The following is an 18,313-nucleotide window of genomic DNA, read 5'->3' as shown; positions in this document are numbered from 1 at the left end:
AAGGTAGAGTACAGAATCTAGAGTCAGGAATAACGGAATTTTCATCTCACTTCAGATGCTTACAAACTGTGTTATCCTGACTACATCACTTAAACTCTTTCTACCTCAGGTACTTCATAAAAAAAATAAGAATATTCTTATCTAGGGGATTTTGAGAATAAAATGAGAAAATGCATTCAAAGAACTTTGCAAACCTTTAAAAATAAAAATTTTCATCTTACTCTAAGGTATATTATTGTTTATTTCCTTGTTTTTACTCATATAAGATTTAATATTTCTGAATGGACATTTTATTTGACAATTACTCAAACCTGATTTTTTTCTCTTCTCAACTTTGCCTCCCACATTCCTTTTCTTAATATAAAACTTAGCTAACATCCCACATTATACAACAAGATCATCTCAGTCCTCCTTCATATACATATACATCACCCTTGAGAATATCAAGTACAAATACATACATATGCATATATATCTGTATACACAAGCATATACATGTTTATATTTAGACATACATACATATAGATGTGTACTCATTTGTTTGCATGTTGTCACATTTGACTGTAATCTCCTGGAGAGAAGCAATAATTTATAGCTTTATTTCTATCTCCAGTGATTATCAAATTGCCTGGCACAGAGTAGATACTTACTAAATTTTTATTCAGTTGAAGCTCTATTTTATCATTGAGGAAAATGAGACTCAGGAATGTTTGGGTATTTGATCAAGGTAGCATATTTAATATATGCCTGAGGCAGAACTTTGGTTCAAATCTTCCTGTATCCAAGTTTCGTGATGCTTAAATATACATCAGTTCTATTTTTTGGAGGCTGTAAGATCTGGAGTCATTGAGTTTTTTGGAAGGAAGCTTATGAAATAACACTGCTGATTATTTCTCAGAATTACTATAAGAAAAGCTTTTATGTTGATCTTCAGCTAATACTTCTTAACATAATTACACTGAGGAAAACTTGTGTGATATTCAGCTAATACTTACTAACATATATACTTATTACTGATCAAAGGAAAATTATCCAATAACTATGAACTTCTTTTACCACAGAGGAAAATTTCAAATACCAATCTTTGCAGTTCACACCTCATGGGTTGGGCCAAGGAATGATTTCAAGTCTTAAGGCACTATACAATTTTTTGGAGCACGTTTGTGTCTTCAGTTCCTTCTCTGTTTTGTGAATACCATATCTGTATAAGATGAAGTTCAGTATATTTCTTCGACGTTAGTAAGTAATATACCATAACTATGTCTCCTTCTTACAGATGAGAAGCAATCCAAAAGTCCTGTGCTCATTAGCTTTCCAAAAGAGTGAAAGCATAATTCCTCCACTTGCTTGTTTCCTCTTCACAAAAACGGAAGAAAGAAAAATAGCAGAAATTATGGAGAAGAATTACTCTATTCCAACTGAGTTCATCCTCTTGGGAATCACCAGTGCTCCCAAGCTGAAAGCTGTCCTTTTTGTTCTCTTTCTCATCATTTATTTGGTTATTCTTGTAGCAAATCTTGGGATGATCGTCTTAATCAGAATGGATCCCAAACTCCATTTGCCCATGTACTTCTTCCTTAGCCACATGTCCTTCTGCAATCTCTGCTACTCCACAGTCATTGGCCCCAAGATGCTGGTGAACTTCTTTGTCCAAGACAAATCCATTTCCTTCATTGGTTGTGCTCTGCAATTCTATGTCGTCTATTCCTTTACAGATTCTGAGTGCTTGTTGTTAGCAGTAATGGCTCTTGACAGCTACATGGCAATAAGCAGCCCTTTGCTTTATACAGTAAATATGTCTGACAGGGTTTGCTACATATTGATTGCTACTGTCTACGTGGTGGGGTTGATGGATTCTCTTCTCCATACTACTTTAACTTTCACACTGAGTTTCTGCAGGTCCAATGAGATTAATCATTTCTTCTGTGATGTTCCTCCTCTTCTATTAATCTCTTGTTCTGATACCCATGTCAGTGAGCTGGTGATCTTCACTGTCTTTGGATTCATTGAAATGGTCGCCATTTCAGCAGTCCTCATTTCTTATTGCTACATAATCCTGTCTGTGTTTAAGATCCACTCCACTGAGGGTAAATACAAAACATTTTCAACCTGTACTTCTCACCTAACTGCTGTCACAATCTTCCAGGGTACTCTTCTTTTTATATACTTCAGGCCAAGTTCTTCCTATTCACTAGACCAAGACAAAATGACCTCCTTATGTTATACCTTCGTCGTTCCCATGTTAAACCCCTTGATCTATAGTTTGCGAAACAAAGATGTGAAAGGGGCCCTGGGAAAACTGAAAACTAAAATATATTCTTAATATCTGTTGCTAACATCTCAGTGAATTGGACTCTATAGTAGGAGATTGAGTATCTGAGAGTTCAATCAATTCATTAAACACATGCTAAGCCACCTGAACTGCCTGAAGTCTTATTGAAGTGACAATATTAACATACCAATACAGAAACACTCAATATCAAACTGTGAAAGGAACCTCAGAGTTCACCTGGTCCAATATATACTTAAACAGCAATTTATTCTAAAATATTTCTGGTAGTTATCTATATTTATGTTTATCTATCTATCTGTGTGTCTATCTGTTTATCTATGTGTGTGTCAAGTAGTTCTTGCAAAGTGAAATTTTCCAAATGAATTTGTATATACTCACACACATACATATATTTACATATTATAATACATTTATACACATATATAAACAAATAAAGATATGTACATATATACATATTGATGTATGTATTATTTTGTATACATTAAAGAATGAGTAATTGAGACTTTAGGAAAATAGAACTATTGATCACAAATTAAATCTTTATCTGGGAGAGTTATCTGTATGATGATGAACAATGTAAACTGAGAAAATCTTCTACATTTGTCAATATCTCTTCTATCAACTTTTCACTCTTTAACACGCAGTATATTGCAAGATAATTGTGTCTTTATTTTCTATATTAACGAACTATTGTTTCTTTGGCTAGATGTGTGATTTCATATGTCTAGGAAGATCTTGGTAAGGAATCTGCCAATTCAGATTGGAGAGGAATTTCTCAGAATTACACAGCCAAGAATACTGCAAAGATTGGACTTCTACCTAGGTCTTCATCACCAAGTGTACTACTCGGTATCCACTATATTTCTATATTTTGATTATCAAATGACCTAATATGTGGAGAAGGTTTTGCACACTGCAAACTTCATTGTGGCTTTCTATGATTATATTGCTTATCTGAAACATCCAAAAATCTCCTTTTCGTTTCCTAAGTCAAATGATCATGGGTTAGAGACATGCATTCCAGTGTAGCATTTCTATCCCTCCCATCATCTCTTTTATTTTATTTTTATTCATCTTTGTTCTTTTCATCGAGAAACTTGAAAGTCCTCTCTTTCATTGAATATTCGTTATTTTCCATGATGAATTACACTTAATTTTACTGGTTAAGTCACTCTTGGTTGTAATTCTGGCTCCTTTGCCTTCCAAAATATGATATTCTAAGCCCTTCAATTTGTTAATGCAGAAGCTGGTAAATGTCGTGATCTCTGATAGTATAAGTCACTTTCAGTCTCACTGTCTCCCAAAGGAGAAACTATGTACTCAAACATTCAGATTGCCATTAGCAGAGTACGAACTACTTAGGAATTTATAACAAAGATTAAAATATAAGTACAACTTTCCAACTATACTCAAGCTCAGGAAATGATAATAAAAACTTCTCTTTTAAAATTCCAAGACGGTCTTCGTTACCACCATTAGATCTGTGCAAGGTATGTGTTCTTTTGTTGGGAGAGAGATCAGACATCCTCTGTGAGTATTGCTACATTGCATATCCGATCACAGCCACTTGTCTCCTTACTAACAATTCAGAAGCTCTGGCAAGTCTTACAGCAAGTCTCCAAATGTAACATAATATCTAAGATCATTTTATGTTTTTTTTAAATTAATTTATTTGTTTTCAATTTTCAACAATCACTTCTATAACTTTTAAATATTCTCCCCTTACCTTCCTCCTTCCTCCTCAAAATGTCGTGGAATCTTATATGGGCTCTACACCCACATTCGTATTAAACGTATTTTCACATCAGTCATGTTGCATAGAAGAATTGAAATGAATGGAAGAAAGTTTGAATAAAAGTAAACAAAACCAAACATAATAAAAGAGAAAACAAACTGATTCATTCCGCCTTCCAACTCCATAGTTGTTTCTCTGGGTGTTGATGGCATTTTGTATCATGGGTCTTTCGGAAATGTTTTAAGTCCTTGCATTTCTGTATCAATAACAGTCCTCACACACTGTAGCTATTACTGTGCATAATGTTGTCCTGGTTCTACTTACTTCAAAGAGCATCATTTCATATAACTCTATCCAGGTGCTTCTGAATTCCACCTGTTCATCATTTCTATACCACAATGGGATACCATTACATTCATATACCACAACTTGTTCAGCCATTCCCCAATTGATGGGTGTTCCCTCGGTTTTCAGTTCTTAGCTGCCACAAAAAATGTTACAATAAATTTTTTTTTATGTGGACCCTTTTCCCATTTTTATGATACCTTTGGGATACAGCAATAATAGCGGTATTGCTGGGTCAAAGGGCATGCACGTTTTATAGCCCTTTGGGCATAGTTGCAAATTGCTCTCCAGAATGGCTGGATCAGCTCACCGCTCCACCAGCAATGAATTAGTGTTCCAACTCTCCCACATCTTCTCCAACATTTATCATCTTCCTATTTTGTCATGTTAGCCAACCTCATAGGTGTGATGTGGTACCATAGAGCTATTTGGATTTGCATCTCTCTAATCAGTAGTGATTTAAAGCATTTTTTTAATATGCCTGTAGAAAGCTTTATTATCTTCCTCTGAAAACCCCCTGTTCATAACATTTGGGCATTTATCAATTGGGGAATGACCTACATTCTTGCAAATTGGACCCAGTTCCCTATATATTTTAGAAATGAGGCCTTAATCACAGACACAACTTGTAAAAATTTTTTTCCCCAGTTTCTGCTTCCCTCCTGTTCTTGACTGAATTGGCTTAGTGGAAAAACTTTTCAATTTAATATAATCAGAATTATCCATTTTGCATTTCATAATGTTCTCTCTGTCTTGTTTGGTCATAAATTCCTCCATTCTCCATAAATCTGACAAACTACTCCTTGCTCCCCTAATTCGTGCGTACTATAAGGCGTTAAACCTAGAATCTGTATCCATTTTAACTTTATTCTGATGTACAGTGTCAGAGATTGATCCATGTCCAGTTTTTTCCACACTATTTTTCAGTTTTCCAGGAAATTTTTGTCAAACAATTTCTTATCCCAGATATTGTTTTTTATCAAACAGTAGACTACCATTGTCATTGACTACTGTGTCATGTGTACCCAAAATATTTCATTGATCTATCCTCTATTTCTTAGACAGTACCAAGTTTTTTTTTGAGAATTGCTCATTTATGATGCAATTTATGAACTCGTTTAGTTTGGCCACCTTCCCTAGCATTCCTTTTAATTAATTACTTTGATATTCTGGACCTTTTGTCTTCCAAATGAATTTTGATATATTTTTCTAGCTCTATAAAATAGTTCTTGGTAGTTTGATTAGAAGGACACTGAATAAGTAAATTAATTTAAGTAGAATTTTCATTTTTAATTTATTAGTTAGGGCTTCCCACGAGGAACTGATTTTTCCCTTAATTATTTAGATCTGACTTCATTTGTGCCAAAATTCTTTTGTAATTGTGTTTATTAGTCCCTGTGTTTGTTTTGGCAGGTAAATATACAAATATTTTATTGCTCTAGAAGGATTTTAAATGGATTTTACCTTTCTATCTCTTGCAGTGGGTTTTGTTAGTAATATATAGAAAGGCAGATGATTATGTGAGGTTTTTATTTGTTTCCTGTTACCTTGTTAAAGTTGTTTATTTTTTCCAAGCAGTTTTTTACTTGATTCTCTGTGACTTTCTAAGTATATCATCATATTGTCTGCAAAGAGGGATACCTTAGTTTCTTCCTTGACTAGTATAATTCTGTTTCTTTTTCGTTCCTTATTATTGAAGCCAACATTTCTATTACCGTATTGAATAAAAGTGGTGATAATTGACATCGTTGTTTCACCCTCTATCTTATTGGAAATGCAGTTAGGTAATTCCCATTACACACACTGCTTGCTGTACATTTTAGGTAGATGCCATTTATTATTTCAAGGAATGCTCTATTTATTTCTATGCTCTTCAGTGTTTTCAATAGGAATGGTTGTTGAATTTTCACAAAACATTTTTCTGCATCTATTGAGAAAGTTTTATGGTTTCTGTTAGTTTTGTTGTTCATGTGATCAAGCATGCTGTTAGCTTTCCAAATATTGAATCAGCTCTTCATTCCTGATATAAATCTTTCCTCACCAGAGTATGTTATTTTTGTAACAATTTGCTGTAATCTTTTTGCTAATCTCTTATTTGAAGTGTGTGCATCTCTGTTCATCCAGAAAATTGTTCTATAATTTACTTTCTCTATTTTGACTCTTCCCAGTTTGGGAATCAGAAGAAATTTGCATCATAAAAAAGATTTTGATAGATACAAGCAAGTGATTAAGGATGTGAATATAACTGTGGATGAGGTAAATATGGTAGCTATCTGGAGAAAATTGGATGCAGAGAGAAAGGAAAATATCTTTCCCTCAGTGGCATGTGGCACATATACAAATATTGGTCATTTAATAAGGCATAACAACTTCACAATCCAGTGGAAAAAGTCAGAAATCATCTACGTATCCTTCTCAGATCACAATGCAATAAAATTATATGTAAGAAAAAGTCAGGGAAAGATAGATCAATATTAATTGGAAAGTAAATCATCTAATCCTAAAAAATGAGTGGGTTAAACAACAAATCATAGAAACCATCAATAACTTCACTCAAGTCAATAAAATAATAAGACAACCTACAAAATATTATGGGATACTGCAAAAGAGGTTCTTAAGGGAAGTTGAACATCATTGAAAGCCTACATGAATAAAATAAGGAGGAGATCAATGAATTGGGCATTCAGCTGAAAAAGTTAGAAAAAGGACAAATTGAAAATCTCCAAGCAAATATCAAATTGGAAATATTTAAAACCAAATGAAAGCTTAATAAAATTGAAATTAAGAAAACTATTGAACTAACAAGTAAATGAAGACTTAGTTTTATGGGAAAAAACCCATAAAATTGTTAAAACTTTGGTCAATTTGATTAAAACAAGAACGAAGATAATGAAAGTACTAATATCAAAGATGAAATGAGTAAACTCACCTCCAACGATGTGGAAATTAAAACAGTAATTAGAAATTACTTTGCCCAACTGTATGCCCCAAAATTCAACAATCTAAGGGAAATGGATGAATATTTTAAAAAATATATAAATTGCACAGATTATCGTAGAGGAGATTAAATGCTTAAACAACCCCATCGTAGAAAAAGAAATTGAACAAGCCATCAATGAAAGCTTTAGGTAAAAAAGATAATCTCCACGGCATGCTGGATTTACAAGTGAATTCTATCAAACAATTAAAGAACAGTTAATTCTAATATTACATAGACTACTTGGGGAAATTGGAAAAGACAGAGTCCTAACAAATTCTTTTTATGACAGAAATATGGTTCTGGTAACTAAACCAGAAAGAGCCAAAACAGAGAAAGAAATTATATTCCCATTTCCCTAATGGATATAGATGCAAAAATTTTAAATAAGATATTAGCAAAATAATGCAGCAACTTATCATGAGAATAATACATTATGATCAGGTAGGATTTATACCAGGAATGATAATAAAACTATCAGCATTCATGATCATATCAACAACAAAACTAACAGAAACGATATGGTTATCTCAATAGGTGCAGAAAAAGCTTTTGACAAAATACAATACCCATTTCTATTGAAAACACTGGAGAGCATAGGAATAAATTGAGCCTTCCTTAAAATAATAAGTGGCATATATGTAAAACTATCAACAAGCATTATATGCAGTGGGTACAAACTAGATTCATTTCCAATAAAATCATGGATGAAACAAGGATATTCATTATCAACACTGTTATTCAACATGATACTAAAAGTGTTAGCTTTAGCAAGAACAGAAGAAAAAGAAATTGAAGGAATTGCAATAGTCAGAGAAGAAACTAAGTTATAACTCTTTGCAGATGACATGATTATATACTTAGAGAATGTGTGAGAATCAAAGAAAAACTTGAAATAATGAACTTTGGCAAAGTTGCAGGTTGCAAAACGAATCCACATAAATCATCTACATTTCTGTATTTTAGTAACAAAGCCCAACAGCAAGAGATAGAAAGAGAAATCCCATTTAAAACTACGATAGACATTTTAAAACATCTGGGAGACTATCTCCCAAACCAAACCCAGGGACTATGTGAATACAATTACAAAACACTTTTTGCACAAATAGAGTCAGATCTCAGCAACAGGGAAAACCATCAGTTACTCGTGGTTAGGTTAAGCAAATAATAAAAATGATAATTCTACCAAAATTAATTTACTTATTCAGTGCCATACCAATCAAATTACCAGAAAATTATTATCTACAGCTAAAAAAAATATCAAAATTCATCTACAAGAACAAAGGTCAAGAATGTCAAAAGAGTTAATGAAAAGCAATGCTAGGTAAGGTGGCATACCTCCAGCAGATGTCAAGTTTTGTAACAAAGCAGCAATCATCAAAACCACTTGGTAGTGCTTAAGGAACAAAAGAGGAGACCGTTGGAATAGAATGGGTACTCAAGATACAGAAGTAAATTAATATAGCAGTGTACTGGTAGAAAAACCCCAGGACACCAGCTTCTTTTATAAGAAGTCATTATTTGGCAAAAACTGCTGGTAAAACTGCATAATAGTATAGCAAAAACTGGGCAATGCTTGTCACCACACATAATAATAGAGTCCAAATGGGTTCATGATCTAGGTATAAAGACAAAACAAATTAGGGGCGGAAGTGACAGTGTATTTGTCAGATTTATGAAAAATGGACAAATTTATGACCAAAGAACAAATAGAGGACATTATGAAATGGAAAATGCATGATTTTTATTACATTAAATTGAAAAATTTTTGCACAAACCTAATGCAATCAAGATTAGGAGGTAAGCAGAAAACTCAGAATGTTTACAACCAGTGTCTGTGATAAAGGTCTCATTTCATAAATATATAGAGAAGTGAGTCAAATGTACAAGAATGCAAGTCATTTACCAATTGATAAAAGGCAAAAAGATACGAATAGGCAATTTTCAGAGGAATAAATTAAAGCTATCTGTAGTCATACGAAAAAATGATCTAAATCATGCAAATCAAAATAGCTCTGAAATAGCACATCACACCTATCAAACTGGCGAACGTGACAAAACAGGATGATGATAAATGTTGGAGAAGATGTGGGAGAGTTGGAACACTAATTCATTGTTGGTGGAGCTGTGAGCTGATCCAACCATTCTGGAGAGCAATTTGGAACTATGCCCAAAGGGCTACAAAAATGTGCATACACTTCGACTCAGCTATACTGCTTCTAGGACAGCATCCCCAAGATATCATAAAAATGGGAAAGGGTGCCACATGTACAACATACTTATAGCAACACTCTTTGTGGTGGCCAAAAACTGGAAATCAAGGGGATGCCCATCAATTGGGGAATGGCTGAATAAATTGTGGTATATGAATGTAACGGAATACTATTGCACTGTAAGAAATGATGGACAGAGGTACTTCAGAGAGGCCTGGAAAGACTTATATGAACTGATGCTCAGCAAAAGGAGCAGAACCAGGAGAACTTTGTACACAACAACAACCACAGTTTGTGAACATTTGTTCTGGTAGACAGTATTTCATTGCAATGCAAGTACCTAAAAACTTCACAACGGTCTCTTAAGGCAAAATGCCTTCCATATCTATAAAAAGAACTGTGGAATTCAGTAACAGAATGTAGCAGATTATTTTCTTTTGTATTACGTTTTGGTTTGTTTTATGATTTTTCCCATTCATTTTAACACTTCTATGCAACATGACTAAAGTAAACATGGATTTATTAGGAATGTATGTGCAGAACCTATATAAAATTCTATGCCATCTCAGGGAGTGAGTGGGGAGGTAAGGAGGAAGGAGGGGGCAGGAGGGGAAAAAATCTAAGTTATATGGAAGTGATTGTAGAACACTGAAAACAAATAAAATAATAAAAAGAAATAAATAAAAGAATACAGTGCAAATGGGTACATGTTCTATATATATAAAACCTGATACCACAAGCAAATTAGAGGAGGAAGGGATAGTGTGTTAGCCAGATTTATAGAAATTGGATAAATTTATGACCAATGAGGAAACAGAGGATATTATGAAATGCAAAATAAATTATTCTGATTACTTTAAATTTAAAATTTTTTCACAAACCCAATGCAACCAAGATTATGAAGGAAGCAGAAAACTGAGAATTTTTACAATTAGTGTCTGTATAAAAGGCCTCGTTTCTAAAATATATGTAGAGAGATGAGTCAAATTTACAAGAATGCCAGTCATTCTCCAATTGATAAATGGTCAAAGAACATGAATAGGAAACTTTCAGAGGAATAAATTAAAGCTATCTATAGTCACATGAAAAAATCCTGTAAATCACGATTGATTAGAAAGATGCAAATGAAAGCAACTGTGAGCTACCACATGACACCTATCAGATTGGCTAATATGACAAAAGAGGAAGATGATAAATGTTGGAGATGATATCTGAGAGTTGGAATACTAATTCATTGTTGGTGGAGTTATGAGGTGATCCAATCATTCTGGATAGCAATTCGGAATCATGCCCAACAGACTACAAAAATATCCATATACTTTGACCCAAAAATATCACTTCTAAGACTGTATACAAAAGAATTCACAAATATGGGAAAAGGTCCCACTTGTGCAAAAATATTTATAGCATCTCTTTTTGTGATGACCAAGAACTAGAAATCCAGGAATAACCATCAATGGGAAATGGCTGAATAAGATGTCGTGTATGAATGCAATGAAATATTGTTGTGCTCTAAGAAAGGACGAAAAGGAGGACTTCAGGGAGGCTGGAAGGACTTACATGAACTTATGCTGAGTGAAATGTGCAGAACAAGTACACAATAAAAGTCACAGTTGTATGAGGACTGTTTCTGATAGACTTAGCTCTTCAAACCAATGCAAGGACCTAAAACTTTCCCAAAGACTCTTGAGGTAAAATACCATACACATAGAGAGAAAGAACAATAACAGTGAAGTGAAGAATGAAGTTCATTAGTTTCTCTCATGGTTTCTCCCAATCATTTTAATTCTTCTCTGCAACATGACTAATGTGAAAATGTTTAGTAAGTATTTAAGTTTAGGGATAAGATGGCATGCCCTCTGAGGGAGGAAAAGGTGAGGGAGGGGAACAAAATTTAAGACTCATGGAATTCACTTTTGAAAACTGAAATCAAACAAATTAATCTCAAAAAAAGAAAAAAATTCAAAATTTGTAATCTAGAACGTGATATAGAGTTCAGCATATAAAAATAATGCTATTAGGACATTATTTTTTCCCAATTACAAGGTATTTTTTCATTTTTAATTTATGCAATAAACCAAACATTTCCACAAGATGGTACTATGATAAAAAAATTGTATATAAACATCAAATCTACTATAAGTGACTTACTGTGCCTTTCACATATATAACAAAATTATCATGTATTTTTTTCAATTTTTTCTTTCTTCCCTAACTCCCTCCCCTAGCGATGGTTCCCATTAGACAGAAATAGTTGCTCTCTGTCTGTCTCTTTCTGTCTCTGTCTCTCTCCCATACACACCTTATTACTATACATATAAGTATTCTATACACAATTCTATTAGTTCGTTCTCTAGATGGAGATAGCATCTTTCTTCATATGTCCTTTATACTTTTTTGTGGATAATTTTATTTTATTTTTTTTGGAGTTTTCACTAATTTTTTTTTAAATTTCATTTTAGTACTATTATTTTTTAATATTTTACAATCACTGCAATAAAATTAAGATTTTATCTCCTCCACACCTACCCCACACTACCCTCCTCCCTCCCCACCACAGCATACAATTCTGCATAGGTTCTACATATACTTTCCTACTGAGTACATTTTCACTATAGTCATGCTATGTAGTCGAACTAAAATAAATGGAAGAAATAATATAACAAATCAAAACATGATACACACACACACACACACACACAAATGATCTGCTACATTCTGCGAATGATTTCCATATTTCTTTCTCTGAGTGTGAAAGGCGTTTTGACTTAGAAAACTGCCATTGGGATTTTTTTTTTAAAGAAGTTCTTGCGTTGTTACGAAATTTCATGTATACCAGAAAAACCTCTCACACACTGTGGTCGTTGCTGTGCACAAAGTTCTCCTGGTTCTGCTCCTTTCACTCAGCATCAGATCATATAAGTCGTTCCAGGACTCTCTGAAGTCTTCTTCTTCATCATTTCTTATGACACAATAGTACTCCATTACATTCTTATACCATAATTTATTCAGCCATTCCCCAATTTATGGGCATCCCCTTGATTTCCAGTTTTTGGCAACTACAAAGAGTGCTGCTATAAATATTTTTGCATATGTGGGACCCTTTCCCATTTTTATGATCTCTTGGGGATACAGTACTAGTAGCGATATTACTGGGTCAAAGGGTATGCACATTTTTGTAGCGCTTTGGGCATAGGTCCAAATTGCTCTCCAGAATGGTTGGATGAGCTCACAGCTCCACCAACAATGAGTTAGTGTTCCAACTCTCCCACATCCTCTCCAGGATTTATCATATTCTTGTTCTGTCATGTTTGCCAATCGTATAGGTGTGATGTGGTACCTCAGAGTTGTTTTGATTTGCATCTCTCTAATCAAAAGTGATTTAGAGTATTTTTTCATATGATTATAGATATCTTCAATTTCTTCTTCAGAAAATTGCCTGTTCATATCCTTTGACCATTTATCAATTGGGGAATGACTTGTATGGTTATACATTTGAGTCAGTTCTCTATATATTATAGAAATGAGGCCTATATCCCCGAGCTTAGCCATAAAAATTCTTTCCCAATTTACTACATGTCTCCGAATTTTGGTTGCATTGGGTTTGGTTGTGCAAAACCTTCTCAGTTTAATGTAATCAAAATTATCCACCTTGCATTCCATAATGCTTTCTATCTCTTCTTTACTAAAAAAAAATTCTTCCCTTCTCCATAAATCTGATAAATACTCTATTCGTTGCTTCTCCAGTTTATTCATGGTATCAATCTTTATAGCTAAATCATGTACCCATTTGAACTTTATTCTTCTGTACTGTGTCAGGCATGGGTCTATGACTAATTTCCGCCGCACTCTTATCCAGTTTTCCCAGCAATTTTTGTCAAACAGTGAGTTCTTACTCCAGAAGCTGGGGTACTTGGGTTTATCACACAGGAGGTTGCTATATTCCTTGCCTACTGTGTCTTGAGTGCCAAGTCTATTCCACTTGTCTACCGCTCTGTTTCTTATCCACTACCAAGTGGTTTTGATAACTGCTGCTTTATAGTACAATTTGAGGTCTGGTAGCGCTGGGCCACCTTCCCAAGCATTTCTTTTCATTAGTCCCTTGGATATTCTGGACCTTTTGTTCTTCCGAATGAATTTTGATATTATTTTATCCAGCTCTAGAAAATAATTACCTGATAGTTTAATTGGTATGGCACCAAATAAGTAAATTAATTTAGATAGAATTGTCATTTTTATTATATTACCATGGCCTACCCATGAGCAACTGATGTTTTTCCACTTACTTAAATCTGACTTTATTTGTGCAAAAAGTGTCTTGTAATTTTATTCATATAATCCCTGGGTTCGTTTTGGCAGGAAAACTCCTAGGTATTTCATAGTGTCTACCTTAGCTTTAAATGGGATTTCTCTTTCTGTCTCTTGCTGTTGGACTTTGTTGCTAATATGTAGGAATGCGGAAGATTTGTGTGGGTTTATTTTGTAACCTGCAGCTTTGCCAAAGTTGTTTATTATTTCAAGTAGTATTTCACTTGAATCTCTGGGATTCTCTAAGTAAATCATCATATCATCTGCAAAGAGTGATAACTTAGTTTCTTCTTTGGCGATTCTTATTCCTTCAATATCTTTATCTTGTCTAATTGCTACAGATAACATTTCTAGCACCATATTGAATAATAGTGGTGATAATGGACATACTTGTTTCATCCCTGATCTTATTGGGAATGCATCTAGCTTATCCCCATTGCATACAATGCTTGCTGAAGATTTTAGGTAGATACTGCTTATTATTTTATGGAAAGTTCCCTTTATTCCTATGTTCTCCAGTGTTTTTAATAGGAATGGGTGTTGTATTTTGTCAAAAGCTTTTTCTGCATCTATTGAGATAATCATGTGGTTTTTGTTAGCTTTGTTGTTGATGTGATCAATAATGCTAATAGTTTTCCTAATATTGCACCAGCCCTACATTCCTGATATGAATCCTATCTGATAATAATGTATTAATCTCATGATGAAATGCTGTATTCATTTTGCTAAAATCTTATTTAATATTTTTGCATCTATATTCATTAGGGAAATTGGTCTATAATTTTCTTTCTCTGTTTTGTCTCTTCCTGATTTGGGTATCAAAACCATATTTGTATCATAGAAAGAATTTGGGAGGACTCCTTCTTCCCCAATTTTCAAAAATAGTCTATATAGTATTGGAATTGACTGTTCTTTAAATGTTTGATAGAATTCACTTGTAAATCCATATGGCCCTGGAGATTCTTTCCTAGGGAGTTCATTGATGGCTTGTTTAATTTCTTTTTCTGAGATGGGGTTGTTTAAGTATTCAACTTCCTCTTCTGTTAATTTGGCAATTTGTATTTTTTAAAGTATTCATCCATCTCTTTTAGATTATCGAATTTATGTGCATAAAGTTGGGCAAAGTAGTTTCTAATTATTGTTTTAATTTAGTCCTCATTGGAGGTGAGTTCACCCCTTTCATTTTTAATATTAGTAATTTGATTCTTTTCTTTTTTTTTTTAAATCAAATTGACCAAAGGTTTATCAATTTTATTAGCTTTTTCATAAAACCAACTATTGGTTTTATTTATTAATTCAATGGTTTTCTTAATTCAAATTTAATTAATCTCTCCTTTGGTTTTCAGTATATCTAATTTGGTATTTACTTGCAGATTTTCAATTTGTTCTTTTTCTAGCTTTCTCAACTGCATGTGCAACTCATTCATCTCCTCTTTCTCTATTTTATTTATGTAGGCATTCAAAGATGTAAAACTTCCCCTAAGAACTGCTTTTGCAGTCTCCCATAAGATTTGGCATGCTGGCTCATTATTGTCATTCTCTTGAATGAAATTGTTGATTGTTTCTATGATTTCTTCTTTAACCCATTCCTTCTTTAGGATTAGATTATTTACTTTCCAATTGATTTTTGGTTTATCTTTCCATGGTCTTTTATTACATATAATTTTTATTGCATTATGATCTGAGAATGATGCATTGATTATTTCTACCTTTCTGCACTGGATTGTGAGATTTTAATGTTCTAGTATATGGTCAATTTTTGTAAATGTTCCATGTACCCCTGAGAAAAAGTTATATTCCTTTCTATTCCCATTCAATTTTCTCCAAAGATCTATCATATCGACCTTATCCAGAGTTTTATTTACCTCCTTGACCTCTTTCTTGTTTATTTTGAGGTTAGATTTATCGAGTTCAGAGAGGGGGAGTTTGAGGTCCCCCACTAGTATAGTTTTGCTGTCAATTTCTTCCTTCAACTCCCCCAACCTCTCCTATAAGAATCTGTATGGTATACCACTTGGAGCATACATGTTTAGTAATGATATTGCTTCATTGCCTATGGTGCCTTTTAGCAGGATATAGTTTCCATCCTTAACCCTTTTGATTAGATCTATTTCTGCTTTTGCTTGGCCTGAGATTAGGATTGCTACTCCTGCCTTTCTTACATGAGCTGAATCACAATATATTCTGCTCCATCCTTTGACCTTTATCCTATGTGCATCCTTACGTTTCGAATGTGTTTCTTGTAAACAGCATATTGTTGGATTATGGCTTTTAATCCATTCTGCTTTCCATCTCCGTTTTATGTGAGAATTCATTGCATTCACATTCACTGTTACGATTACAGTCTGTGTATTTCCCTCCATCCTCTTTCCCACCATCTGTGCTTTTAGCTCTTCGGTCTCCCTTCCCCTCCTCAATAGTATTCACTATTCACCGCCTCCTCCTGCAGCCTTTCCCTCCTTCTTCTATCCCCCCTACCTTTTATTCCCTTTTACTGTTATTGCTTTTTCCCTCCCTGTTAGCCTCCCTCCCCTTTCTTCCCCCTTCCCCTCCTACTGCCTATAGAACTAGTTACGATTGTCTACTTAAGTTTATTTTTCCCTCCTTTAAACAAATCGGATGAGAGTACCTCTCAAACAATGCTCATCTCCTCCCCCTCCTTCCCTCTACTATAATTTTGTACTTCCTCCTGTGCTGTAATTTGCCATTTTCTGCTTCCTCCTTTCACACCTCCTATTACAATCTCTTCTCATACTTAAATCATATTTTTGACGTGACATCATTTACTTATATCCTTTCCCTCTATGTATATCCCTTTAATCATAATAGCTGCACAATTCTAAAGATTAACAGGTATCATCTTCCCTTATAGGGAGGTAAACAGTTTACCCTAATTGAGTAACAAGTTTTTGTTTTTGTTTTTCCCCCCTGTTAACCTTTTTATGATACTCTTGAGACCTGCATTTGAAGATCGAATTGTCTATTGAGTTCTGGCGTTTTGGTCAGGAAGCTCTGGAAATCCCTTATTTCTTTGAATGACTTTCTCCTTTTCTGAAATGTTATGCTCAACTTTGCTGGGTAGTTGATCCTTGGTTGAAGTCCCAACTCCTTTGCCTTACGGAATATTGGGTTCCAATTCTTTCGATCTTTTAATGTAGATGATGCAAGGTCCTGTGTGATCCTGACTGTATGTTCTTGATATTTGAATTGTATCTTTCTGGCTGCTTGTAGCATTTTCTCCTTCACTTGATAGCTCTGGAATTTGGCAACGATATTTCTTGGGGTTTTGAGTTTGGGATCCCTTTCAGGAGGGGAATTCTGGATTCTTTCGATTACTATTTTGCTCTCTGAATCCAGCACTTCTGGGCAGTTTTCCTTGATTATTTCCTGGAAGATATTGTCCAGACTCTTTTCTTCATCATGGGTTTCTGTCAGGCCAATAATTCTTAAATTTTCTCTCCTGGATCTATTTTTCCAGGTCAGTTGCTTTTCCAATTAGATATTTTATGTTTTTTTCTATCTTTTCATTCTTTAGATTATGTTTGATTGATTCTTGCTGTCTCATTGAGTCATTAGTTTCTACTTGCCCAGTTCTAATCTTTATCATATTGTTTTCTTCAGTTAACTTTTGCATCTCCTTTTCCATCTGACCAATTTTTCCTTTTAAGGAGCTATTTTCTCCTGTTAATTTTTGTACTTCCTTTTCCATTTGACCAATTTTCCCAATTAGGTTTTTTGTTTCCTTTTCCGTTTGATAAACTTTTCCTTTTAGGGAATTATTTTCTTCAGTTAATTTTTGAACTTCCTTTTGCATTTGTTCAATTTTCCTTTTCAAAGTGATGTTCTCATCAGTGAATTCTTTTTTTATAATTTTAAAATTATTGGCCAGTTTTTCTTCTATTTCCTTCTTTCGCAGTTCCAGGAGAGCTGCTTGTGCTTTCGAGAAGTTCATACTCCCTTCTGAAGTTTCAGAGGGAAGTAAAGTCTCAGCTTTGACCTCTTTGGTATTTGTGTTTTGGTCCTTATCCCCATAGAAAGATTCTATGGTTTTTTCACCCTTCACCTGCCTTTTCCTGTTCATGATGTTGACTGAGTGTTGTAGCTTCTGGTTCTTTCAGTCAGAAGGTACAGAACTTTGTGTTGAGCTGATGTGTGAAAAAGCTAAAAGCAGGTTTTTGTTTTTTGTTTCCCAGATCAACCCTGGGGTTAGCTTGTGAAATGTGTGGGAGGAGTGGTCTGGTCACAGGAGATCTCCTCAGGTGAACTGAGGCAAAGGCAAGCTCAGGGGATGGTGATCCCAGCTTCCCTATTATCTCCCTGTTTCCTCTGGAGGGCTGACGGACGCCTAGATGCTAATGCGTGTTCCCACCCCTCCCGGGGCTCCTCTCCTGGCGCTGAGGCTTGCCTGGGTCCTAGTGAGAGTTTTCTCTGCCCTGGGTCCT

General features: G+C 34.4%; 1 protein-coding gene across 1 annotated transcript; it reads left to right on the top strand.

The window, feature by feature from the left end:
- Positions 1 to 1,393: 1,393 nt before the first annotated feature.
- On the top strand, positions 1,394 to 2,323 carry LOC140516793 (olfactory receptor 5W2-like). Its single transcript, XM_072627706.1, has one exon. It carries the CDS (start codon positions 1,394 to 1,396, stop codon positions 2,321 to 2,323), a length of 930 nt encoding a protein of 309 aa, XP_072483807.1.
- Positions 2,324 to 18,313: the final 15,990 nt, after the last annotated feature.

This window comes from Notamacropus eugenii, chromosome Y, assembly GCF_028372415.1.
Source record: "Notamacropus eugenii isolate mMacEug1 chromosome Y, mMacEug1.pri_v2, whole genome shotgun sequence".
In the NCBI taxonomy this organism is placed as follows: Eukaryota; Metazoa; Chordata; class Mammalia; order Diprotodontia; family Macropodidae; genus Notamacropus; species Notamacropus eugenii.
Note: the sequence above shows the minus strand (reverse complement) of the source record. Positions and strands in the feature narration are given on the sequence as shown.

Bases quoted from the DNA above. Each gene is read 5' to 3' on its own strand.
- LOC140516793 (XM_072627706.1), top strand. From the start codon at position 1,394: ATGGAGAAGAATTACTCTATTCCAACTGAGTTCATCCTCTTGGGAATC.